Source organism: Bombus pascuorum, chromosome 1 (genome assembly GCF_905332965.1).
Source record: "Bombus pascuorum chromosome 1, iyBomPasc1.1, whole genome shotgun sequence".
NCBI lineage: Eukaryota > Metazoa > Arthropoda > Insecta > Hymenoptera > Apidae > Bombus > Bombus pascuorum.
The window spans coordinates 5,400,467-5,424,033 of NC_083488.1; the positions used below are offsets into that span (position 1 = coordinate 5,400,467).

A 23,567-nucleotide genomic window follows, 5' to 3' on the forward strand; every position below is an offset into this window, starting at 1 on the left:
CGTGGCCGCGATAGTACTCCGCTTTACCAAAAAATTACACGTAAACATTGCATGGGTACTATAAACATTTATTACGTCACATAAGTACAGTTGAACACCAAAGGGTTTCTAAATTATTGTTACTGTTATCGTTACGTTATTAATACGTTTACATTAAAGTTTGCCCAAGGCTTTATATGTATACTCATAAATAATTTACTCTCAATTTGCTTACACAAATACATAGTCTCTTAAATATATTTTGCTCTCTGTACAACATATGTACAAGTATATATATGTATATATATTAGTATATATGTATACATATCACAATCTTTCGCTCAAAAATACACGTTCATACTTGTTCACTTACAAAACAGAAGAATTCTGAGGCATTATATCGACAATTCGAATAGTTGATGTTACAACACATTCGATCAACATAAAGACTGAATATCTTAAAACATTTGAACTCGCTACGGCATATCCATACAGACAATTGTCAAAATTGCATACAATTGTAACAGTCTGAAATCGAACCGCACAACTTAGTGGAATATAGTAGTTGAAAATTGAAATTTTTACGGTGAGAATTAATTATAAAAAAGAACGAATAAAAGATTCCATTACAACGATCGATAATCATAGATCTTACAGAGTCTGCAATATATCTCGTAACGGTATGCGATAGTAATGAATATTAATAACTTTGATACAACGTTGAAATCGAGTTATATGCAATATTTCTATGCAGAGAGACATTTCTGTTCAAACTATTGCCATTCTTGTTAATAAGTTCTTTTCAAAATTTTCCTAGAAGCTCGTAACCACACTTATTGTCACCTATAGACTAATACAATATTCAACCAAGCAAACCGATTATTATCAAGAAAAGAAAGCAATGGCTCCTTTAGTCACTAATTCATAACACTGTATTGGAATTTCATTAAATATTAATTTATGCTTCAAGCAGTAAACAGAATAAATAATTATAGTTTTGTACATAATACTTAGAGAGAATGTTATACAACAACTATGACCTTGCTTTACTATATGAGGAATCGATAGTTTGCTTTTCGAGGTTCAGATCAACAAATCCATCCTACAATTTGCTATCTCTTTTTCTCCTTCCTTTTTTCAAGTAAAACTACGTTTCTTACAATCTTATAACATCATGGATTTTGTTTTGGATCAGAGAAACATATTATCTCTAGTTAGATTTATAACTTATATAATAAACATATTGTACTACCTGCATTCAGTCTTTATTGATAAATTAATTAAAAGTCATGGAAATCAACGTGTAAGTTTTATCGTTAAATTAACTAGGAACTACAAATAGGATAAAAATATTTTAATCGACGTGGGTCCCAATTTTATAATAATTTGCTTTTCTGTATATGGTTTCATTTTGAAATAATCATTAACAGCTTTTAGCATTCATTTCTTTAACTGTAGTATTAGACAGCAACATCAATTTTGTAACAGTTTGCTGCATTGGGAAGCTAACAAAGAACTGCTTGTAGAAAGTATAGGATTCTGAGAATATTATAGATGCAAGTATTTATAACTGACAAATCTAATTTGTAACACATAGAGAATGCATAAAAATCTGAATACTCAGATAAACCCTGATATCTCGTGAGTCAAATTGAAATTTTTTTTTTTTCATTAGTCAAACAGTTTTAATTCCGTTTAAGAACATCGTACTCTTTAGAACATGAGTCAATAAACCGTTTATCTTTAGCTTGAGCTTTGTGACTGATATTAATTGTCAACGATTTGTCATGGCAGTATAGAAATGGCAGCTTATTTAGTGAGACAAAACTCATCCTGAATAGCTGAAAGTCAGATAAGACATCCGCTGGTCTAAAGTTGAGATTCTTTCCATAGAATTTCCTCCATGGTATAGATATTCACACCTGGACGAAGCAATATGTTGCAGACAATATTTCATAGTCGTTTCGTAAATCTTTTCATAGTAATTCCCAAACGAATTTTTTCTTCTAGTGAACTGTTATCAATTCCCACAATCGCCTTGTTTATGGTTTCAATCCCCTGAACTCGACGCTTTACCACCTTCAAGCGTCTGTTCGTACAGACAAAGTGCACGATGAACGAATTCGTACTGTTCTGCCGTCTGAATCATACCGCCTCTGTCATATCTAAAAAAAGATGTAATTTTTAAATATTCAAATCTAGCAACATATAATTTAACTCGCAATTAAATTGCAGGATTTCAGTTTAATTAAAAGAAAATATCTTGTACCTCATTTGACATAAAATACCCAACACGTCAACATTTCCATCTCTTAATAGCTGTATCATTCCCGTGGCTAAAGCTATGAAACAACCAGTTCGTCCAATTCCTGCACTGCAGTGAACAATAACCGGACCTGGTAAAGAATTTATTTCTGCAGCTAAACTAACAAGGGTATCCGCAGCTTGAGGAACGGCATGGTCCGGCCATGAATCATACCTATAATTGTTTGTTAGTATTACATTAAGAGTTTTAATGGAACCACTCGAAATAACCAAAACATAACAAATTTAATCTAATTACCAATAATGCTGCACGTGTCTTCTGTCTCCTTCGTATCGAAGTTCTAAATCTCTGATTATGTAGCCTTCTCTCGTATCGATAGAGTTAACGATAATGGTAAACGGTCCACTTTGTATGCGATTATTTTTGTCTAGCGGAAAGTATGCTTCGCATTTTGTTTTCGCGGCTTCGTATAGCTTCGTCATCATAACTATCGCGGGTACTTTTTCTGCCCAGACCATTCTCCAGAAATCACCCACAGTGTGAGGTAATGGTCCCTGCGTTGCAATATAGCGAACATCTTCTCCATCATAACCCTGTTAAATTAAAATCGATAAACTTAAATTGAAATTTTGTATATTTAAATAACTTCAATTTTTGTGTATTCCATTTAGTCTTGAACGTACGTACCCGAATATAATTGGCGTTAATATAACTAGAAAGAGGATCATCAGCAGAACCTGGTAAAATCACCCTCGACTGTGGATTTGGTAATACAGAACAATATCTATTCTTCACCCCAGATCCACAAATATCTAATTTCTCAGGCAAGTTGAGAGGAACCTCCCAAAACTCTTTGTGCAACGATGCTGGATCACTGATTGCTTTTTTAAGTTGAGCTCTTGATAGAACGTTTCCGGCACTTAATAAAAATTCCTCCGCGGTACATTCGCGGGTAGGCGTGACAATGTGTGGTGGACTTTCCGGAGGAGGTGCCAATTCTATAGTCAAACTTGCGCTTGATCCACGTCGTTCCAATAATCCTTTAGCTTTTATACATATTGGTTCCGGTCTGCGTTCTGGTATTGCCACCGACATTACCTAAGGATAGAAGAATTCGTCAATATTGTAGTTATTACTTGACGACTATCTATCTACATTATTCTAAATAATGGAACATGCCTCTGGTAAACCAGTAGCTTGTGTGACTGATTGGACAGTCTGAACAGATTGAATGGATGGTTTTGCTGCAGGTTGATGAACCCATTCAATCGATCCTTTTGCAGGCTTGATAGGCTTTTCTGGGTGACCTACAGCACCTTCCTCTACCAAACCTCTCCTGTCACCATCCTCTGTATCTTTTTCACGCGACATTTGTTTCCGCAGCCATAACAAAACCTGAAAGAAAAATGAAATTAGACATAAATATCTTGCCCAATCGTATGCAATGGGTGATGTAGAATTAAAATCTTACCAGGAATGTAAAGAGAATCGCGCCACCGATGGCGCAAAGTGCTACGTACAGAGGCCAGTCTGGCCATGATAAATTTGCAGTGGAGCGTACCTCCTGACCTGTACGGGTACTAAGTTGAGCTGCTTGTAAATCCATTCCAGCATCATCCAGTCCTGTTATGGACTGTGGTATTCTATATATCAAAAATTGATATCTTAGACTGATATCAAATTTATTGCTATGTAAGTTAATAATATTTATTAATATATAGTCAATAATAGGCAGACAGTTTTTTGATTATGTACCTATGATGAGACCTAGCAGACATTCCCTCCGTAGATGGCAATAAAGGAATAGGCAGCACAGTATCTGCGTGCCACCTTTGTCCAGTAATTAAGTAAAATTTCTCCAAGGGGTCTGATCTGTCATCGTTGCTAGAGATGTCGTAATAATTTGCATCATTTACATAATGGTTAGTCAGAGGAGTACTCGTACTTCCTGCAACAAAAGTTTTAATTCATTGGATTCAAATAGTTTTCAAAAATCCAGTATCACAATATATTATATTGCTATTTTACGTTGTATCATACTATGGAGATAGTTAAGATCAATGATTAATAACGATATATTAAAAATAGTTCAATTAATTTCTACAAAAAATCTTATCTATATCTCTATCACTATCTATACAAAGAATGTTATTAGATATGAAATATCCTTTAATGTCATAATATAACGACACTTTTAATACACTCACAGTAATTGACATTCGTTTATCTCGAGAATAACAACCAATATCATTAAGATATACAAAATATAAATATAAGGTATTTGCGCAACATGACACGTGGAGGAGGACACGCGTTATGTCAAAACATCAACAAAAAAAGAGCAACACGTTTTACGTTCTCTTTTATTAACGCAATATCAAACACCTCTCCATGATTTCGTACGATCTGTCATTTAACAACAACATGTTCCACTCAACGATAATTTGAATTTCTTTGAGTCTCATAAAGAAATTCTCGGAAGCAATTCCTTCCGACTTCCATGCGGTTACGCAGGAAGTAAACATCGCGTCAATTTTATGAACGGAACACCAAGGAAACTCTGAAGTGGGGAAGGGTAACAAACGCGAGCAGATGGAGTATACACCAATGAGAGAACTGCATGTGACAAGTGGATGAATAGACGTCGTTCCAGTCACTGACACAACCGTACACCGTGTGTATACACCCACTTCCCATTTACACACAAATACGAAAGCGAAGAACACGAATAAACTACATCCTGTTTTCTCGACCGTGTGTATAGAGAGAATTAACGTATACGTATCAATGTATGTATATGATGTTCACACAAATGAAAAAAAAAGAAGTAAATATTCAAAAATATAAAAAAAAATTCGATCGGTACCTCTCGTCAGAAACAAACACACGTAGAATAAGAAGACTGTACGATTAAGAATAACATGCGAACCGCGATTTGAAAGTAGCGGTTGCGTGGACATGTAAACAGCCATGTTGATATCGTTAACAGAAAGCAGTCTGTCTCGTCTGCGCAAGCTTCTCGTTCGAACTGTCGAAGACATCGTTCGTGTACCCTGACCTGGGCTTCGGTTTACTTCGGCCTTGCACTCGGTTATGTACGGGAGTATATACCAGCCAATCAGCGGCAAGACACACGCAAATGACAGCCAATCGCGTGCTCGATTTACTACCAACGCCAGGAATTTGGCGGGAGGGACTCAAGGTGAATGAAAGCGAAGCACGTGCAACTAATGATAGTAAAGTGCATTCGGAATCAAGTTTTACGTTTGCCCATTGAGACCGGAGCGAGAAGCGTTTCTGTGTTCCGTCTCAGCCATTGCACGACTACACGATGTTTCGATTCGTTCGATTTCGACGTCGCGCTCTCACGCGGTCTGTGTCGTATTCTCTTCCGGTAATACCGTTCTTTTTCTTCGCGTTAATAAGGAGACCTCTTTCGACGATTACGCGAGTACAGCGTGATTCATAAGTAACGGCATACTCTGAAATATTGGAGTACATACAAGTTTTAAGCTTTTGAATTTTCTACGATCTCTTATATTATGTAATATATAAGATTTCGATCTATTATGTTGAAAATATTTGACTTCTTTCAATATCTTATATAAGTTTCCAAGATTTTTACGATTTCCAAGATGTTTCAAGATTTGTCGGAACTTTGCATATTCAAGATTTATTGGAACTTTAAAGATGGAAGATTTATCCATACTTTTGAGAATTCTAAATCACTTTACAAGTGACTCGAACTTGCACAGTGTCAAAAACCTTTGAATCGCTTCGAAGTTGAGATTCAAACATCTGTCACTATTTATAAATATCCAGATACTTTGACCGACGACTCAGAAGTTAAACAACTTAAAGACAAACAGTTTTTCAACCAACCAAGATTGTTCTACGAACATCGCAATTTTATCATTGCATATTGGTTTCTGAAAATGAACTTTATTCGTTGTAATATACTATTACGTATAGCTCGGCAAGAAGAAAATTATTGCAAACCTTTTCACTTTTAATTTCGTAATTTGGTTACACAATTACAAAGATAAACAAGCGTCTGATTACTTTTGAGCGTCAGTATACATTATATCTACAGAGAGTTTGTCGCGATGAACAAAGGGGATTATACTATTTATATTACTTCTATCGTTAAGGGAATTCAGTTTATGAATAAATCAAAGCAAGAAGAACACGCGTATCTCCCTAAGAGCGTTTATGGGTCATGGATACCCGTCACGGTGGTTAACATTAAAAGAAATATTTTTCTGATGCGCTGACGCATCTTGGGGATGAATCATTCCACACACGTATACTCTATGAAATTAAAGTTTGTCACGAAGAAACGAAAGAATAAAAAAAAAAAAAAAAAAAGAAAAAGATGAAAAATTCGATCATCTTGTTACGTATTACCGTGTATAAAAACTCTGTCGAAACACTGCCTCATGTTTGCGTCGATATTATACTTTTCCATCCGTTTGAAAACCGTTAAACGACCGTGATTTTTCTATGACTCTTTCTTCACACCAGCAATATCGATCGATTGACGTATAACAAGCGATGAAGCAATTTTCCTTTATCTCGTGACAGACACATGATGCAAAACAGCGTAGATCTCGCTCCAAATTAAAAAGCAATAGTCCGTTAATATTGGCTCGATTTTATCAATTGTTCATCGGTTAAGACAACATTGAATCGAGCGAACGTCTACGCGCGTGTCTTACGCGTTTCTCAAGAATATCTCAGTGAATCAGAAAACCGGATGTCGCCCATTCATCCCTGCCATACGGCCGACATCCAATATTCGTTCTGTCGAATTGGTTCTTCTGCTTCTATTTATTCTTCTATCTTCCAAATTTCCACAAACAAAATTCTACTATCGTAATTTATGATTTCGACGTCTAAGATTGTCTTATTTCTTTAAAATTATCTTATCCTCTGAAATATCTGTCTTCTTTCTTTCAATATTTCCTCGTCGATATGTATTTTTCTTTCTAACGAGTGTTTCAACCTTTTCAAGTTTTTAACCTTCTTCCCTTTAAGTTGAGTCAATGTTGAGTAGCAGCATACTGCAATAATTACTCATATAACACAGTACCAGTACTGTATTCCGCGAAGCTAATGTTCAACGAACTGCGGTTTCTCTGAAGCTGCCTACCGATCCCTGTCGCTCAACGATACTTATCAACTGTCATTGTTGTAACACCGGTACAGCCTGAAAAAAATCAATAAACCACCGTAGCAGAACCTAATCTTCGAAACTACCCCGTCTTTATCCGACGGATTCGTAAATTAATTGATTGGAGATCGATGTCATGGACGAGCGGAGCCAATTCTGCTATCGGTAAATACCCGTACGTCCTTTGGCATGATTGATCGTACAAAGTAATTCTTAACAGAAAACATCCGTGTTTTGCGTATTTTTCACCTTCAAGAAAATATATCTGAAATGCTTGAGTATGTTAATTACACGAACGATTTTACGACTAATCGACTGACCGATCGTACGACGGTAATTATTTAAAAAAAGACATTCTGGTATTCTGTACTTTCCAATTTTCAAAAAATAATATTTCGGATACACCTTGCTTGCTCACATTTACAGCACTGAATACTTCGATTACAAAACGATCCGCCTTTTAATGAACACTTTTTCCGCTAACATTCGATAATATTCTTACAACTGACTCAACGATAAGATAAATAGGCGAATTGTTAAAAAGGTTCGCTGTTTGCTTATGAATCACTCGTCGAATTTAATGTGTATCTCGACGTGTATTTCAATTAGGTTGAGAAATCGCGATGTGAAGTCGAGGTCATAAGTATAAAGAGAAACTGATGTAAACCCGCAATGAATGAAAAGAAAATTGATGGAACACAGATCGAAGCACTGGGAAGGAAAATTATTGGCAGAGACGAAGTTCTACGAGTGTACGGGAGCGTAGAACCGTACGGATCGTAGGGCGGTCGTAGCACCGACTAAATTAGAGGCTCCATTCACCCTTCGGAGAGAGCTTGCGAGCTTTCGCAGGGCGCACGCAGCCAGACACGCACTTGCGTAAAATTGCGTGTCGTCGATTGGAACGAGAAACGCGTGGGCAGTATCGAGACGTCTCTCAAGGGGTTTTTTTCTTTTTTGTCCAGTATTTCGCCGAGGGAAATGCAAACATACGAGGGAGAAAAATTTAGAGATTCGCCGGAATAAAATTCTCGTTGCCTAAATGTCTCTTGACTATTTATGACTGTTTATTATTTCGCAAATTCTTGCAATTTTAGAAAAAGATGGATTCTGGCTATATATGTAAAAGATTATTTACACGCCACGTTTGTAAATTTAACGAAAGAAAATGGGGGTTGATTTCCAAATTGATTTTTCGACAGAATAATTGAGGAACATTCGATATAGAACATAGGAGCTTAAGCGAAGAGCGAATTACAATTTTATATTCATATGAAGAATTATTTGTAGTATAGCGCAGTTAAAAAATGTTATCGCGAATGTTGAAATTAATTTTTCAAGAACAATATGGAAGAATATTCTGGAGAATAACATCGTGTATATAAATTACGATTGTAAATTACGTAACAAGATGCATTGACGTTTCCCTTTGCTAAAAAAGAAACTTGGAATCACCCTATTGATTACCGTAGGGCGACGGGGCACGATAAATTGTCAGTCAAAGGATTTTATCATCCTTACCATCCTCGAACTCGATGAAAAGTCGTTTAACATTTAGTACAAAACCTTGGTTATTCATCGTGAGTCATTGGCCGCGGTGCTCGTGACGACCGTTGATAAAGCGCATTTGCAAATCGTCGAACGGTCTATCGATTACCTCTATAGCGTTAAAAATATGTAACATTTTTCAATTTATTTTATCTTATTTAGAAATTTTACAAAGGGAATTTTAAATTTCTAGTTATACAACTTCTATAATTTTATTTTTATCTTTATATTCATCGCTGGAAAATATTGAATTAATCGCGTGTTGCCAACCAATTAAGGGCAAATTTCTAACTTCTAATTTTATAAATTTTACAGCTTTACTTTTATACTTTAATGCTCGTTAGGTGGGAATACCTAATCTGGTCGCGATTAAGCTGTTTGAAAATTCGAAATTTTATCCAACGAGAGAAGAACGACAGAAACGGGTGGAGATATAACGAGCGTGGAAAGAAAATCTGCGAAAATTGCGAAAGTTTTACGGGGATTATTTTCGAAAGCGTGGGTGGGAAAGAAAATCATGGGGACAGTTTCTAAGAGCAATAAACATAACCACTATAAGCAGTACCTTGACATTTCCTTTTTGAGACGTTTTGCTTGGTCAGTCGGGGCTTCCTTCGTCCAGAAAAGCGGCTGTCACACCGTGTTAGAAAGCAAAAGAAGAGAGGACAATCCTACGGCAATTTTCTCGATGCTTATTCGCCAAGCACGTGCGACGTGCAACTCCGCGACTTCCGTTTGTTATCTCTGACTTCCTTCTTTTTTTCTTCCTTGCACGCCTGCAATCGTACGAAAATCACGCACATATTGAATATCTAATGTTAGAACGAATATTTGAAAACATAATCGAATATTTAATATTAATTAACATAAATATCTAACTCCTCTGAGGAGCCAAACCGGTGAAATCCACGTTTCATTCGTTTCTAAATTTCATCGCATAAGTACGTAATTAATATATTCATTGCCTGCTAAAGAAATGATTTACTTCAATTGGTTCATTCGTCTTAAGAAGGCGAAATAAATAACGATAAATTCTACGGTAAAAAACAACAATGTTTGTATCGTCGTGTTCTGTAACTGAATCGAATTCGATACAGATAAGACATCGATTAAAAAAATGTATGGGATAATAGTGACAAAATGTTCGGCTAGAGAATTCCTCTTGAAATATTAATAGTTAATGGTGATCGCGTGATTGCATTTTTAACAAAAGATGATACGAGCCGCCACCGCGCCGTTAAAGTAAATTAGACTATACCGAATCGATTTCCCGGCGGTAGGTTGTCTCATGGTAGAATGACTCATAGGAAATCTACGTGACCGTACTTCTGAATCGTCTAATTAAAACGTTGCTTAGCCTCGCACGCGAATGTAAATTTCAATAATTTCATTTTAATTTCCTAATTATCCTCAAGCAAATTACGATCCTATGCAAATAGGAAAAAATTTACGATCAAACATTCGTTCATATTTCCTTGGATCGTTTTATCGTTCATCTGTAACGACCGATCTTTAAGGAATAAATGGATCGCTGAAAGGCCACGCCAAGCTACTCCATAAATGATAACGCACAGAAAAATCACAATTACAGAGATTATTTTTAGCAAAATTGGTCTCAGAACTCGTAATTACTTATACTATCTGCTACGAACGAGTAATTAATATTCATCAAAGAAAACAATAAATTTATTTCCAAAGAATTGATTTATGTGTCTATAAATCCTATCGTGTAAAGGTAGAGTTAGTCAATTTGCACGATTTAATGGAAATCAACGTACTCACCACCTCGGATCGAATCGAAATCCGTGGGTAACGCCCGCTCACCTTTAAGTACACATAAAACACTGGTCGGTTAGTTTCTCGGTCAACATCGCGTTCCCCATTCGGTGTCCCCTATCACCGAGCGCGATCCTTGAAAAATTCATTGTCCCACGTCTGTCACGTTTCACGCGGAACAAACGACAAACACCACCGCGACGGTCCATTCAGAGATTACCAGCGGAGGATCGTCGGCGTCGATTCACCCCTCGGCGTGTTGCGGCTGTTACAAGTAGTTGACCATCAGTCGCGCGCGTGTACTCCGCGTGAGATCTATCTTTGATAAAACGGTGTTTTCGCGGCTTTTCCTCGATTTCTCGTGTCGTGTCGTCTTATCAGTCTTTGTCCCCTTTCGAACGTTTGAACAAGAGATAGACGTCGGTCAAGATTGAATCAACGCGTAAAGGTCTACTATGTAGCAGCAGTCTACCAACGTTCGTCGTCCGAGCTTGGATCGACGAACAACGTATCAATCAGATCTTGTGACGAGATGGAAGTCCCGCGACGCCGACCACTTGCATCGGACGCATCTGAATGGCGTCTGAACGGGTTGCAAAATGACGGCCAACTGCATTCACCTCTTTCGGTGGCCGTGGAGGGTGGCGAGGTGGAGTGCAGACGCGCGCATTCGTGACACGGATACGAGGCGACCCACCTTCCCCTCTTTTACAGTGCACAACCACCAACCAACCCCGCTTCATCCCTCGAACGAACCAGCCACCACGATCGACAGGGTGCTGCGGCTACCGATGGTGTCGCTCTTTCTTCTTCCTCTCTCACGAACTACCCCTCCTGGTTACTACCTGCATACTTTTCCATTGCCTCCACCCCGTTTTCGAGGTTGCCACGCATCGTTCGTCTTTATGAGAGAGGACGGGACCATGGCTCGCCTGTGTGCGCCGCTCCGTGTCTTCGTGTGTCTTTTCTTTCAGCTTCGACGGTAAGCAGTTTCACGCTATATTATTTTCGGATAGTTCAGGGACGGTTTAATCTCGCGTGGAGATTCATCGGTCCGGCCGGCGTTTTGCTCGACCTATTTTACGGCCGTTAGGGTAATTCGGTTTTCGAAGGCGTTCGACGAATCGCTGGATGGAAAGGCAAGGGCGGATCGATCGAACTTTTAAAATAAATCCTTGTTAAACCCTTGTAATAGAAAGTCACGCCTCCGGTTCGTAGTATTTTACGGTCAAAACGCAAAGGAAGTTGCTTCTATTTGAAGAACTGGCGGGAAAGTCCATTTTTCTTGATTCTTATATTTTTTTTTTTCATTTTTTTTTTTTTTTTTTTCATTTCGCTGGATGGATGAGAAGAAGTATTTCCATTTGATAGATTGGAAAATATAAATCTTTCGGAAATAGTCGATGTATCGATACTGTGTTTCGTAAGGAACAAGTAACACTAATTTAATCATAATGTCAACCGCTTGTTAGCGTTTCATAAAATAGACACACTCAGCCGCGTATTCAATTGATTCTAAAATCAAATACGAAGATAGCATCGATGTGGAATTGGTCGATAACATGCTGGATTTTAATATCGCTCCTCTATAAAAGATAGAAAATGTGCATGTCCATTTATAATGAATTTCCGGCCTGGCTGTAAACTTGGAGTGCTGAGTTACGTAAAAAACATGAATTTCGATAGCGTGTCAACGTGTCCCGCTTGATGTAATATTAAGTGAATAACTAACAGTAAGTATGTTAAATAGGAACATGATACTACCTATTCGAAAAATAAGGGATGAAATTAACAGTGATACTATAGGGTTAGTCATCGCTGATAAGAATTCACGGAGCCAGTAAAGAAAAAATTACCCTTCTTCGTGGCTACTCAATTTTTCACCGATGCATCTTACCCCTAAAAGACAGGGTGCGCAACGTTGTCTCTTCGCTACAATTTACGTTCCCATCGTACATTTTTGCACGCGAGAAAACACGAGGTGTCTCTTTCGACTCTCATTTTCGCCTTCCTGCCTTACTTCGAACGAGAACGAGTCCTTTTAACGATGCATTATACTAATGCGAAGGGAAGAGCAAAAGATGAAAGAAGAAAAAGAAAAAAAGAGAGAGGAGAAGAGAAGATACTCAGCGAGTACATATAAAATGGAAAGAGAACAAAAAGCAACTTAGTGTCTTACGTATCAAACTTTTTGCAGCTTAAATATCGATTACCATCAGCTACTATCGGTCGTTCTCCAACCCCTTTTATTCACGTAGAAGAGAAAGTATAAAAAGTAACTTCGATCTAAATACTCTACACGAAATTTCTTGTATCACATGATCGATTACAAGCCTCTACCGTCTATCCACTGTGTCATTCGTGTATATACAAAACTAACATCGATGCAAGTATTTCGTGTCAAATTTCTTGTACCATAAAATCGATTACAATTTCCTATTGTCGACCTACTTTGTCCTAATTCATTTTTCAATTCCCTTCATTCACGTAAAAAGGCAAGTTCGTTGCAAGTACATTACGTCGAGTTTCTCGTACCATAAAATCGATTACAATTTTCTATCGTCGACCTACTTTGTCCTAATTCATTTTTCAATCCCGTTCATTCACGCGAGAAGCTAACTTCGATTCAAGTGCGTTACATCGAGTTTCCCGTACCACAAAATCCATTGCAATCTTCCACTGTCCTAACCTATCTTGTCCTAATTCGTTTTTCAACCCCGTTCGTTCGCGTAGGGAAGCAAGTCCGTCGCAAGTACATCGTGTCAAAACTTTCGTATCATAGAAACGATTATAATCCCACAGTAGCCATCTATCTTGTTCTCGTTCGTTTCTCAATGCCCCACCCGAAAAAAGTAACTACGATTCAGGTGCGTTGCGTCAAGTTTCTCGTGCCATAAAATCGATTACAATTTTCTATCGTCAATCTACTTTGTCCTAATTCATTTTTCAAGCCCCTTCGTTCGCGCGGGCGGGTAACTTCGATCGAAGCGCGTTACATCGAGTTCCTCGTCCCATAAAATCGATCATAATCCTCTGTCATCGACCTACTTTGTTCTAATTCGCGTTTCAACCCTCTTCATTCAGCCGGACCCATGAAAGGAGCTTATACTTCTTTCAGTTATTCTATCCGAATCCCGGGGCTCGACTGATTCTTTGATTTCAACCCTCCCTGTCCCTCCCTCGCCCCTCTGTTCCGTTGAACCCCTCCCGGAAAGTCTGCGTTACCCCTCTTTTCGTTCATCCGTGTCCGAGTAGCAATTGAAAGGTAGGAAGAAAGGGGACGTTGGGGAAGCAGAATGTGGAGAGGAGGGAATGTTGAATGAGGACTCGAGGTTGGGGCGAGAGCTAGCTGGTTTAGAGGGAAAACGGGGTTGGAAAAGGGGAAAGTGGGGCGGGAGGGAGAAGTGGGGTTGGTCGCAGAGGGGTCAGACAGAGGAAAACAAGCTGGCCAAGAGAAGGGCGAAGCAAGCAGCAGCTCGAATGTAGGCTAGTCTCGTGGGCGAACCGCGTCCCCAATCGATACACACGCAGCGAACAACCACTTCTCCACCCCCTACCACGTTACCTTTGATTTCGTTACGATCTCGAATCGAATTGGCCCGGCTTTTATCGATCCCGCGCGATGAACCCAGTCGCGCGTCAAATTTCTAATCCGTTACGGAGAAAAAAAAGAAGAATAGAACCGGGCCGTGAGTCTTTCTTTTCTCTCGTCATCGTCGTTTCTATTTTGTTTTTTGCTTCTTTCGCGAATGTACGTTGATTTTCACGATATGGATGAACGTACTGGTATAAATGGACAAGAGAAGGAAGTTCTTACGTATGGCGAAAAAAAGGAACACGTCGTGATACTGCTTCGTTTATTCTTCGTACTCGATGTACGTAAATCGTTTTGTTGCTTGGTTCTCGTCTTTTTTTTCCTTTTCGAGAATACGTATCGATTTTCGCGATAAATGTAAACGTATGGATGAAAGAAGCTAGTTGTTACATACATCGAATAAAGAGATAGATTCTGAAACGTTGCATTTACCATTCGTACTCGATATAAACCGTGAAAAGGGAAGCGTTAAATTCACATTGATAACGAGTCAACCGCTGAGAAAATGTAGCGGTAAATAGCACGCCACAGTGTAGTATCTATCGACGGACGTTTTTCGATAGACGGAACAATGCGACTTGAGTTTTATTTTTTAGTGGATACAGCAGTCTGCTTCGAATATGAGAAACGAGACGCCAGTTTATAAGCTTCTGAACGAACATTATAAATAGCGTGGTATTTATTTTTCTCAACGATGATTCAATACGATCCTAATATCGTTTATTTCACGATCAGAGACTGAATATGAAAAAGAAACGAGTTATTTTGAAGAAGCTTCGGTATTTGTTTCTCCATTTCGAGTACGTAATCACTTGGTTGCTTATCGGTTGGGTATCATTTTAGTCGAAGAAACGATCGCCTTATTTCCAACAATGAAACGTAAGTACACGGTTCTATTAACGTTTTCTGTGTGTATGTGTTGCATACGTATGAAATATACACACGCACATACATAGAAGGAACACCTACAACTTGCGACATGTAGGAAGGCAAGTTAATTTTATTTCCCCGTGGTAGACGAGTAGGAAAGCTTGTATTACATCGAAAGCTTGTGCCGAAGGAAAGAGTTTCCGGTATCATTAGGCTCGATCTATTATCGTGGAGGAAACGAGATCTTCGAACGATCGAATTATCGCGAATCTATCCTTTTTTTATGGTTTCGTTCGTGAATTATTATCAAAGCGATATCGAAGCGAAGGACAATCGGGAACGGTATCTAATCGTTTCATTTGTAATTAACGTAATTAATTTTGGGAAAGTGTAATATTGACCCAATAAGAAACAGCGTTGCGTCGACGCAACATTTTGTTTTCAGAATTCTAAGCTTTTTAACTTGCCAACTTTCAAATTAGGTCTTTGAATTTCTTAATTCTCCAATTCATTTTTTTTTTTTTTTTTTAACGCGTTATTTCACTGTTTCATCTGTATCGGATTAACACTCTATTCGGTGCATTTTTACCGTGAACAATGATTTTGTTCAAATTGCAAAGGATAAATTGAGTGTAATATTAGTATGGAAAGGTTAATCAAGATATCAATATGAAAGAATTAATATAACTTGAATATTATATTAATATAACTTGAATTTCTCGTTTCAAGATAACGCGTAGCGTGCATATTCGCTGTTCGATCTTAAAACTTAACTTATATGGAGGATATAAGAGGTCGGCTTATGAACAGCAATTGGGCTGAACCTAGTCTGACTCATCCATATCGTTTACTTTTATTTTCCACCTTTCTCTCCTTATTATTGCTACTACTATTATTATTATCATCCATATTATCATTTTTTACGTCTTTTTAGTCTTCTTGTACGATGAATACGATTTTATACGATACAACAAAAGAGTATCGTTAATTTAATTAAATTTTACTATCCACCTTAAATTCGAATCGAATTTATTTATTATTATATAAAATGTACTAATTTCGCTCGAGTATTTTTCCTTCGATCGCCTCAGGTGTAAATTTAATAAGACCTTCTGATCGTGAGATTGGAGATTAGGTGACGCCAACTATGCTCGCGTCTGCAGTGGACAGGTGATTGACAAAGTGCTTTGACACGGAAGGACAGAACATGATGGTGAAAGAAAGAGGTTGCTGCGAAATTGCAAGTGTGCTGCTACCAAGTGCGATGTGTTAAAAAGGATAGACATATGGTTCTTTCAAGAAAAATGATACCGAATGTGACAAGTATCGATAACGTAGACTGTCCCATGTTTTTCCGAACATCGTAGTTTCCATCGACTAAAATAACTCCAAGAAAAATGAAACTAAAAAATATATGTCGGAGATGAAAGGACATCGGGGCCTTTTTTTGGAATTTTTAGGAAGATTCCCAATACTTTAATTTTGACTATTTATTATAGCTGTATTTAAATAATAAAACTTAGAAGTAGTTGTTATGATTCAATCCGATTATGTTTGCCTGAGATTTGTGACAATGGGCTTGGGCTCGAGGTGACACAATCGGTCGCTGAACATAGCTAGGGTCATGGGATGAACGTTTTTGCCTAACAGAGAAGTGCCAATATTATGGGACACACGTTGTATTAACAGAAACAATGCCGCCGCTACGCAGGACTGCCTAGCAACGGCGGTTGGAATTTTGTTGGTATCCAATATACAACAATCGTAAGGAGAGGAAAGTTTCCATCAGTCTTTTATTCGTGCGATCTCCTTGGAGAGTTTCATATCGTCTTTACGTGCAGTATATACCGAGCATCGCAGCAAACGTTACTTTGTACTTCAAAATATATTCTACGTTTAACCAAGGGTTACTCCGTTGACCGTGGATTCGTTATTGAACCTAAGAACATTGTCATTAATATCTCGAGTGTCTAATCACCACGGTTATTTGTCAAACTCTATAAAAATTATATTTATACCAGTAAATATAATCTCTATTGTGGAACAACATAATCCAAATGAAGATTCGTCACACGCCTCTAAACGTAACGATAACCCGACATATATATATGCTTGCTTTCATAGATAGATCCAAATTGGACTGTTTGCAACGAAGTGATAAAACAATAGATAGCAACAAATTGCAGAAAAGATAGAATTCTGTTGAATATCTAAAGATTACTGAATATGCTACACCTACTTGACGAATGCAGTGAACTTATCTTTTCTGAACAGTATCTCTTCCTTTTCCAATGCTTCGTTTAGCTACAATTTTGTATCGCTTTATTAAAATGACTTTTTGAAATGATCGACTATTAAAATTATTATTCGTTAAAAATCTATCGAAACTTCAAGATTATCAATAGGAATTGAAATTAACAATACAAAACCGAGGAATCCCCAAATAAAGAAATTATCGTATCCAACAGAATTGTCGATACAAGTGACCAACCAGCTTACCCATTCGCGGCTAATAATTTAAATAATAGCCTATCGGTAATTAAAAGGACGCCGATATTAAATTCTCCTAAAATTCCATACAAAATTAAATACCATGGTGAAATGGCAATCAGTCGTTCAAACGATACACGTACAATTACGTTCATTCCACGCGAGCGTCACGGTAATTCGCACGCGCGCATTACGTTCGATACTACAATTGGAGGCTGTCATTCATCTGTCGGTTATTTCGCAGTTCGATAGTTAAAAAAAACATCCGGGATCCGGACGATTCCGGTTCGGTCGCGATACCGTGGTTTTTATTCAGCCGTTAGTCGATCTGACCGCGTCATTTCCTGTTCCGGCTGCCAGTTTCGCGCTTCTACGTATACAGTGGTTCGCCGAAGTATTTCAATACGTAATAGCAACGATTTATGAATATATTGGGCGTTTCGTATAAAACATTTTCGAATTTCATTAGCGCTGTGACGAACCATGATTGTCGCGATCATATTGGCAAAGCTTGAAGCAAACCTAAAAATGTATACAAAAGCTGCAGGGTATTTCGTGTAATTATACGATTGATCGTAATGACTGTGACGATTATATTGGTAAAACTTGAAACAAATCTGAGAATATACGACAAAAGCTGCGGGATATTTCGTGCAAGTTTACGAGTCCCTCGGAAGCGAAACTGATCAACTCGGTTTTTTAGTAATCCGTTGATTTCGTTACGTAAGTGCGCGATTATTATTCAGTTCTTAAGGAACAACTGATTTATTTCTATAAGTTTGTTCATTGAGAAAATCTCGCGGATGATGGTAAATTCTAAAGTAAATTGTTAAAGTATATTTGTAACGTTGTCACTTCTCTGTACTTTTCGATTTACGAAGCTGATATCTTCGGGACGGTTCGTATATTTCGAAGAGATTACAAAGCTACTTAAACAATTAATTATCCACCGCATTGATAGATCTCACTTTTCATTTCGATTATTTTTAACATTTAGCACGTGCCTAAGATAACTATTCGCACTGTATACTACATATTTTCTAAATATACGTTCCGAGCAAGTATGTATGTTGTAACTCGCGCGTACGCTTTCAGATCAGCTCCAAATTTTATCAATGTAATCACGAAACTCGTGTCTCGTTAGAGTGTCAATGAAATTTCAAAATGTCTCGTACGACTGCGGATTTTTACGCATTTACGGAAATTCTTAAGATGAAGAAGTATACGTGAAGTATACAAGAAATATCCAAAGTGAAGTATGACATTTAATAGGTAAAACAAATTTCTGATCGCGTACCTTCTCTTAAATTCTAGATATTCGTAAAATATGAATTTCTACAAATATCAGCGCTCTGCTACGTATGACGAAATATACACAATACATGGTATTCACAAAAGATATGTATAAGTGTTCGAATACCTTGACGAGCCTAGTATTATGGTGTTCCTCTCGCACATATTTCTACTTATATCCCGCTGAGATATTATTAGACTATACTGTACGTTATACCCGAAAAACATTGAAACGTAAATGGTGCGATAAAATACTCGTACTTTTGTGTGCCACTGTATACAGATACAATATAAAGAGAGGACGAATCGATTCGTTCGCAGCTACGGAGGGGAAAAAATTGGGATAAAAAATCGTGGTTGGCTGGTGAATCGAAACGTCTAAAGGCCCCGGTATGTTTCTATTTTCACGCTCGACGCGCCGTAGGTGGTGATAAACGCTCCATTATGCTCGGTTCGCCAACGAAATCCACGATGTTTTCCTTTCGTTCGTTACTTTAAACGATCCACGATCGCGTCACATCCGCTTCCGGCCGTGTGCCGGTAACAGACACGACCTTCACGGTTCCTCGAAAGATCCGTTCCAACCAAGCGAAGGTCAAGGTTCATAGAATCAGAAATTTTTCAAACGAGTTTCACAACTCGACGCGAACGCTTTCCTCCAGGAACAGGTTCCAGACGCTCGCTGAATGATTAATTGAAAGCGTAACGTATTAACGACCATCGTTCTCGTCAATAAGTTCTCCGTGTTCGAATTGTTTGCGCACGAATTTCAGCTCGACGTTTGTATTCATCCGTTCGACATCGGTTTACGTGGCAACAACAGCCTCCAAGCCAGGTATTTCGTTATTTTATTTCGCCATGAATCTACGACGTTTTCGTATAAAGTTCCATAAATTAGCAGATATAAATGGAAGTTCTACGAAATACGCGTTTCCTACGATTTATTCGAATCAAATAGAATTTCTCTTTCGTTCCATTTTTACGATTCGAACCTGAAAAATATAATTGTACGTCGAGAATATAAATTCTCTATTTTCTAAACGATCTTTGTGTTACCGGTATAATACGTAACATAATTCGTATTGTATTCGATAGAATGATATTCGTCCGATCGTCGTGTTCTCTGATCCTTCTGAAACTTTATTAATAACAAAAAAAAAAAAAAACGTAGGTATCGATAGGTATTTGTAAAAAATTGTTCGAATAGAATGTAGAGAGAAATTTTTTGAAAAATAAAGTTACGTAACTGTACAATGGAAAAGTGAAGGAGATCGATAATGCGTGTATTATTTAATAAAACCATAACACGTAGAATCTTCTTCTTTTACTACGGACTTTCAGAAGATACTAACAGATACGTACGCCGCTCAATTTTTCTCGGAACGATTCAATGAACCGTAATTGTAAGCACCGAAAGCGGAGGCGCGTGAAAACCGAGCGGATGAATGGAGAATAGTACCGTTGATATGTTCGCTTAATAACATTCCTTCCTCGAAAATAGCCTTTACGTAACGAGCACATAGAAGCATCGCGATTTCACTCGGTCGAACGACCGTACGATACCAGGTAATATTTAATTAATCCCTCTGCAACATCTATTGCCTGGCTATTCAGAAAGCGCCGGTTTTATGCATTTTTTATGTAAAACCCACGCTAAAATTTTACGATCAACGTCTCGTCAATTCACCAAACGACTTTCAACGGCTGCATTATATCTCTTTGCTCAAATTATCCCTCGTATTTTTAATTTAATTTGTAAACGGAAAATATGTTCGATATATCGAGTTTTAGAATTAATCGTATGTTATACGAACGATTAAAATTTACGATAACCGATGGAAATGAAATTTTCGTTAGGTGAACGAACGGTAACCCAGACATCTTTTTAATGTTGGAACTATCATTGCAGTTAAAAGGATTTTAATTTGTATTTTATTCATATTTTATAGAAATTGTGTAGAATTTATTCTTGGTCGTTCTTTGAGAATTGTGATCTTCTGTAAAACGTACGGAAAAAGCTTGTTTTTATTTGTTCATTGTATTTCTTTTTTTCTTTTTTTTCGTTCGTAGTCGATTATTCCATTCGATGAAAAATAACAAGACCGAAAACGAAAAGTCTGCAACCTATAATTTGTAACTCGTCTGTTATTTGCTGCTGTTATTGCTTGGTTATCGAATTGTTGTGCAAGAGAATCCTGGCAAAATTGAAACATAAAGAGAGATGGAAAAAATCGAAATAAACGGTACGATGAACAAACATCTACCGATCGATATAAAATCGCATCTGTATTTTTTTATTGGATCAACGAAAAGGCTGCCTTAACAAAAATAATGCGCACTAATTCTGCGAACCCGTTAAAATTAAAATGGATCTCCGTTTGAAAGTAACGAGGCGGCTTCCTCAGCATCACCGTGAATGACCGGCAACGTCACATCCGGTTTCCGGTCGCGGAATGAAAAAAGCGTCCTTCGTCACGTGTACGGCACGAATCCGCTCGCGTAACCGAACAATCGACGATTAATCGGGAACGCAAGCTACACGGAATGCGTAATTGCGAAAGCGATGGAAAGGAGATCGCCTACGTTTCACTTTGAGAAACCAGAGTAATCGTATCGCGTCAGGCCATTCCACAATAGAAATCCATCGCGTTTTACTACGTTCACGATAACCAGCGATCGCTCGTACGATACTTTTTGTCTTTACACCGATAATAGAGTAGCGTACGTGTTCGCGTAATCTTCAATCCACGTTTATGTTTGCTCGTGTCGTTCTCTTTTGTTGTTTCCAGATTAGTCATTCTTGTGAATTGTTTGCCCGTTTGTCGAACACGTACTTGTATTTACAGAGGCTCGCGAAAGTATCTCAACACTTGTAGAATCGGTTTGTAAATATATTACGAGTGTTATGCAAACTGTTTGGGAATTTTGCTGCAACTATAACGAGACTCGAGTATCGTGGTTACATCGATCAAATTTGATAGGAATTTGAGAATGTACGTAGAGGTTACAAGGTATTTATCGTTAGCATATACTCGATAGAGATTACCGCAGTATTTGGACGATCAATTATTCGCTCATAGGTCACAGTATTTAGTGGAAGCGTGTTCCACGCTATGCGTACGTTTATGATTATCGCTTCAGCTGTGTATCAATTTCTGACTAAACGTACGTTTGCGATAGACGTACTTTTACTTGTCTACATTTTTAGATAGCTTTCAAAATTTACCAATGTAACCACGATACTCGCGTTCCGTTACGGTGCTAACGAAATTTCAAAGCGTTTTATATAACACGCACGATCTACGCATAAAAGTTTCCTGCAACGAGAAACGTCGAAATACTTTCGCCAGCCATCCAAAGCGCAATTATCCGACTACGGATGTTCGTGCATTTTCGAGAAATTTAAGATTCCAGAAATATTCCAAGTAGACCGCTTACTGCGATATCATCGATGTTCGTGAAAACGTGAAATTGCCTGTACATCCGCGGACTAATAATTACAAATTCCAAATTTTTGGCCGATAGTGTACGTGTATTTGTAGGTGTCGATGATTTATGCGCGAGAGGAAACGGCGTGGCGGGTCGTTACGAGGGATTCCGGCAGAAGAAACACGTGTCCCGTCTTTTTCTTTTACCGCGGCTCGCCGACGCGTAATTCCTGTCTCACACGTAGACTTCCTTAAAAAAAAAGAAGAGAAAAAGAAGAACAAAGATAGAGTTCCGCGCTTTTCGACGGTTCTCACGAGGGGCAAATCTCACGAATGACGACTCGCCGATCGGAACGCTGCTTCTCACGCGCGTTAATTGCATTTTCACCGAGATCCTATCAGGCGTTGTACACGCTTATTCCTGACTTACACCGTGACCGTCTCGTTTTACTTGAGAAACGGGTGACGCAAACTCGAAGAAGAGCTCCGTCTCGTTCACCAGCTCGGCGATTTATAGTCGCTGTTAGGGACACGATCCAGAGAGATCGACGTTATAATTAGATCGTCTAGCAGAGGAGTTTCGCTTTCAATCGATGGGATATTACATTTCGTTCGGCCGTGACGAAGTGTTCTATCGACACGTCCGAAACTCTTAGTGTCTTTTTTTTTATTATTATTATTTAATTTATGCTTTACAATTTGTCCAGCTGGACATTTGGTAAATTTTTCTAACTTAATTGCTAGATAACACGTGAATGGCTACCCCTAGCGAGATACCATCTTCGAGTTTGAATATTTTATTTCTTCAGTGAGGTCAGCGAGGTGTTTTCTTTTTAGTCTTCGATGTGTCACCGTTCTTTCTTTGTATTTTTCTGCGTACCTGCCGATTTCTTCTTTGACCGTTGGTATAAAGTGTCTTTGAACATTTTTTTAATTGAGAAATTAGGATCAATGAAAATATTAGAATATCCAAAAATAAAAGGATTAAACATTTTCGCTCGTTGGACCGTTGAACAACGAGAGATGGTCGATTGCGTGCACGATTGTCGGCAACGGATCTCTATTCTGGAAATCTCGGTCAGGTGGAAGGAAACTCCGTTAAAATTCATTTCCGGTAGGGAACAGGAATCGTGAAAGACTGTTTCCTTC

At 38.1% G+C, this 23,567-nt stretch overlaps 1 protein-coding gene across 7 annotated transcripts; it reads right to left on the reverse strand.

Moving 5' to 3' along the window:
- Positions 1 to 47: 47 nt before the first annotated feature.
- LOC132910923 (tyrosine-protein phosphatase non-receptor type 5-like) lies at positions 48 to 11,492 on the reverse strand. 7 transcript variants are annotated; one of them, XM_060967581.1, is made up of 9 exons: positions 10,791 to 11,492; positions 9,532 to 9,742; positions 4,001 to 4,193; positions 3,717 to 3,909; positions 3,425 to 3,640; positions 2,933 to 3,343; positions 2,543 to 2,838; positions 2,249 to 2,458; positions 48 to 2,144 (listed from the first exon to the last, which is right to left on the reverse strand). In XM_060967581.1, the coding sequence occupies exons 3-9, from the start codon at positions 4,021 to 4,023 to the stop codon at positions 2,030 to 2,032; spliced, it is 1,464 nt and encodes a 487-aa protein (XP_060823564.1). In that variant the 5' UTR covers positions 4,024 to 4,193; positions 9,532 to 9,742; positions 10,791 to 11,492; the 3' UTR covers positions 48 to 2,029. The 7 variants fall into 7 exon arrangements, with proteins under 7 accessions (XP_060823564.1, XP_060823404.1, XP_060823493.1 ...); XM_060967421.1 differs by having other exon boundaries at positions 10,749 to 11,492; XM_060967510.1 differs by having other exon boundaries at positions 10,745 to 11,492.
- Positions 11,493 to 23,567: the final 12,075 nt, after the last annotated feature.

What these genes read in the sequence shown, in the direction of transcription:
- LOC132910923 (XM_060967161.1), bottom strand. Translation starts at nt 5,286, where the DNA reads ATGTCTTCGACAGTTCGAACGAGAAGCTTGCGCAGACGAGACAGACTG. An exon ending in GTGTTTGTTTCTGACGAGAG is followed by an intron (nt 4,194 to 5,111) that starts GTACCGATCGAA and finishes CTTTTGTTGCAG; the next exon opens with GAAGTACGAGTACTCCTCTG. An exon ending in AAGCTACTGGTTTACCAGAG is followed by an intron (nt 3,344 to 3,424) that starts GCATGTTCCATT and finishes TTCTATCCTTAG; the next exon opens with GTAATGTCGGTGGCAATACC.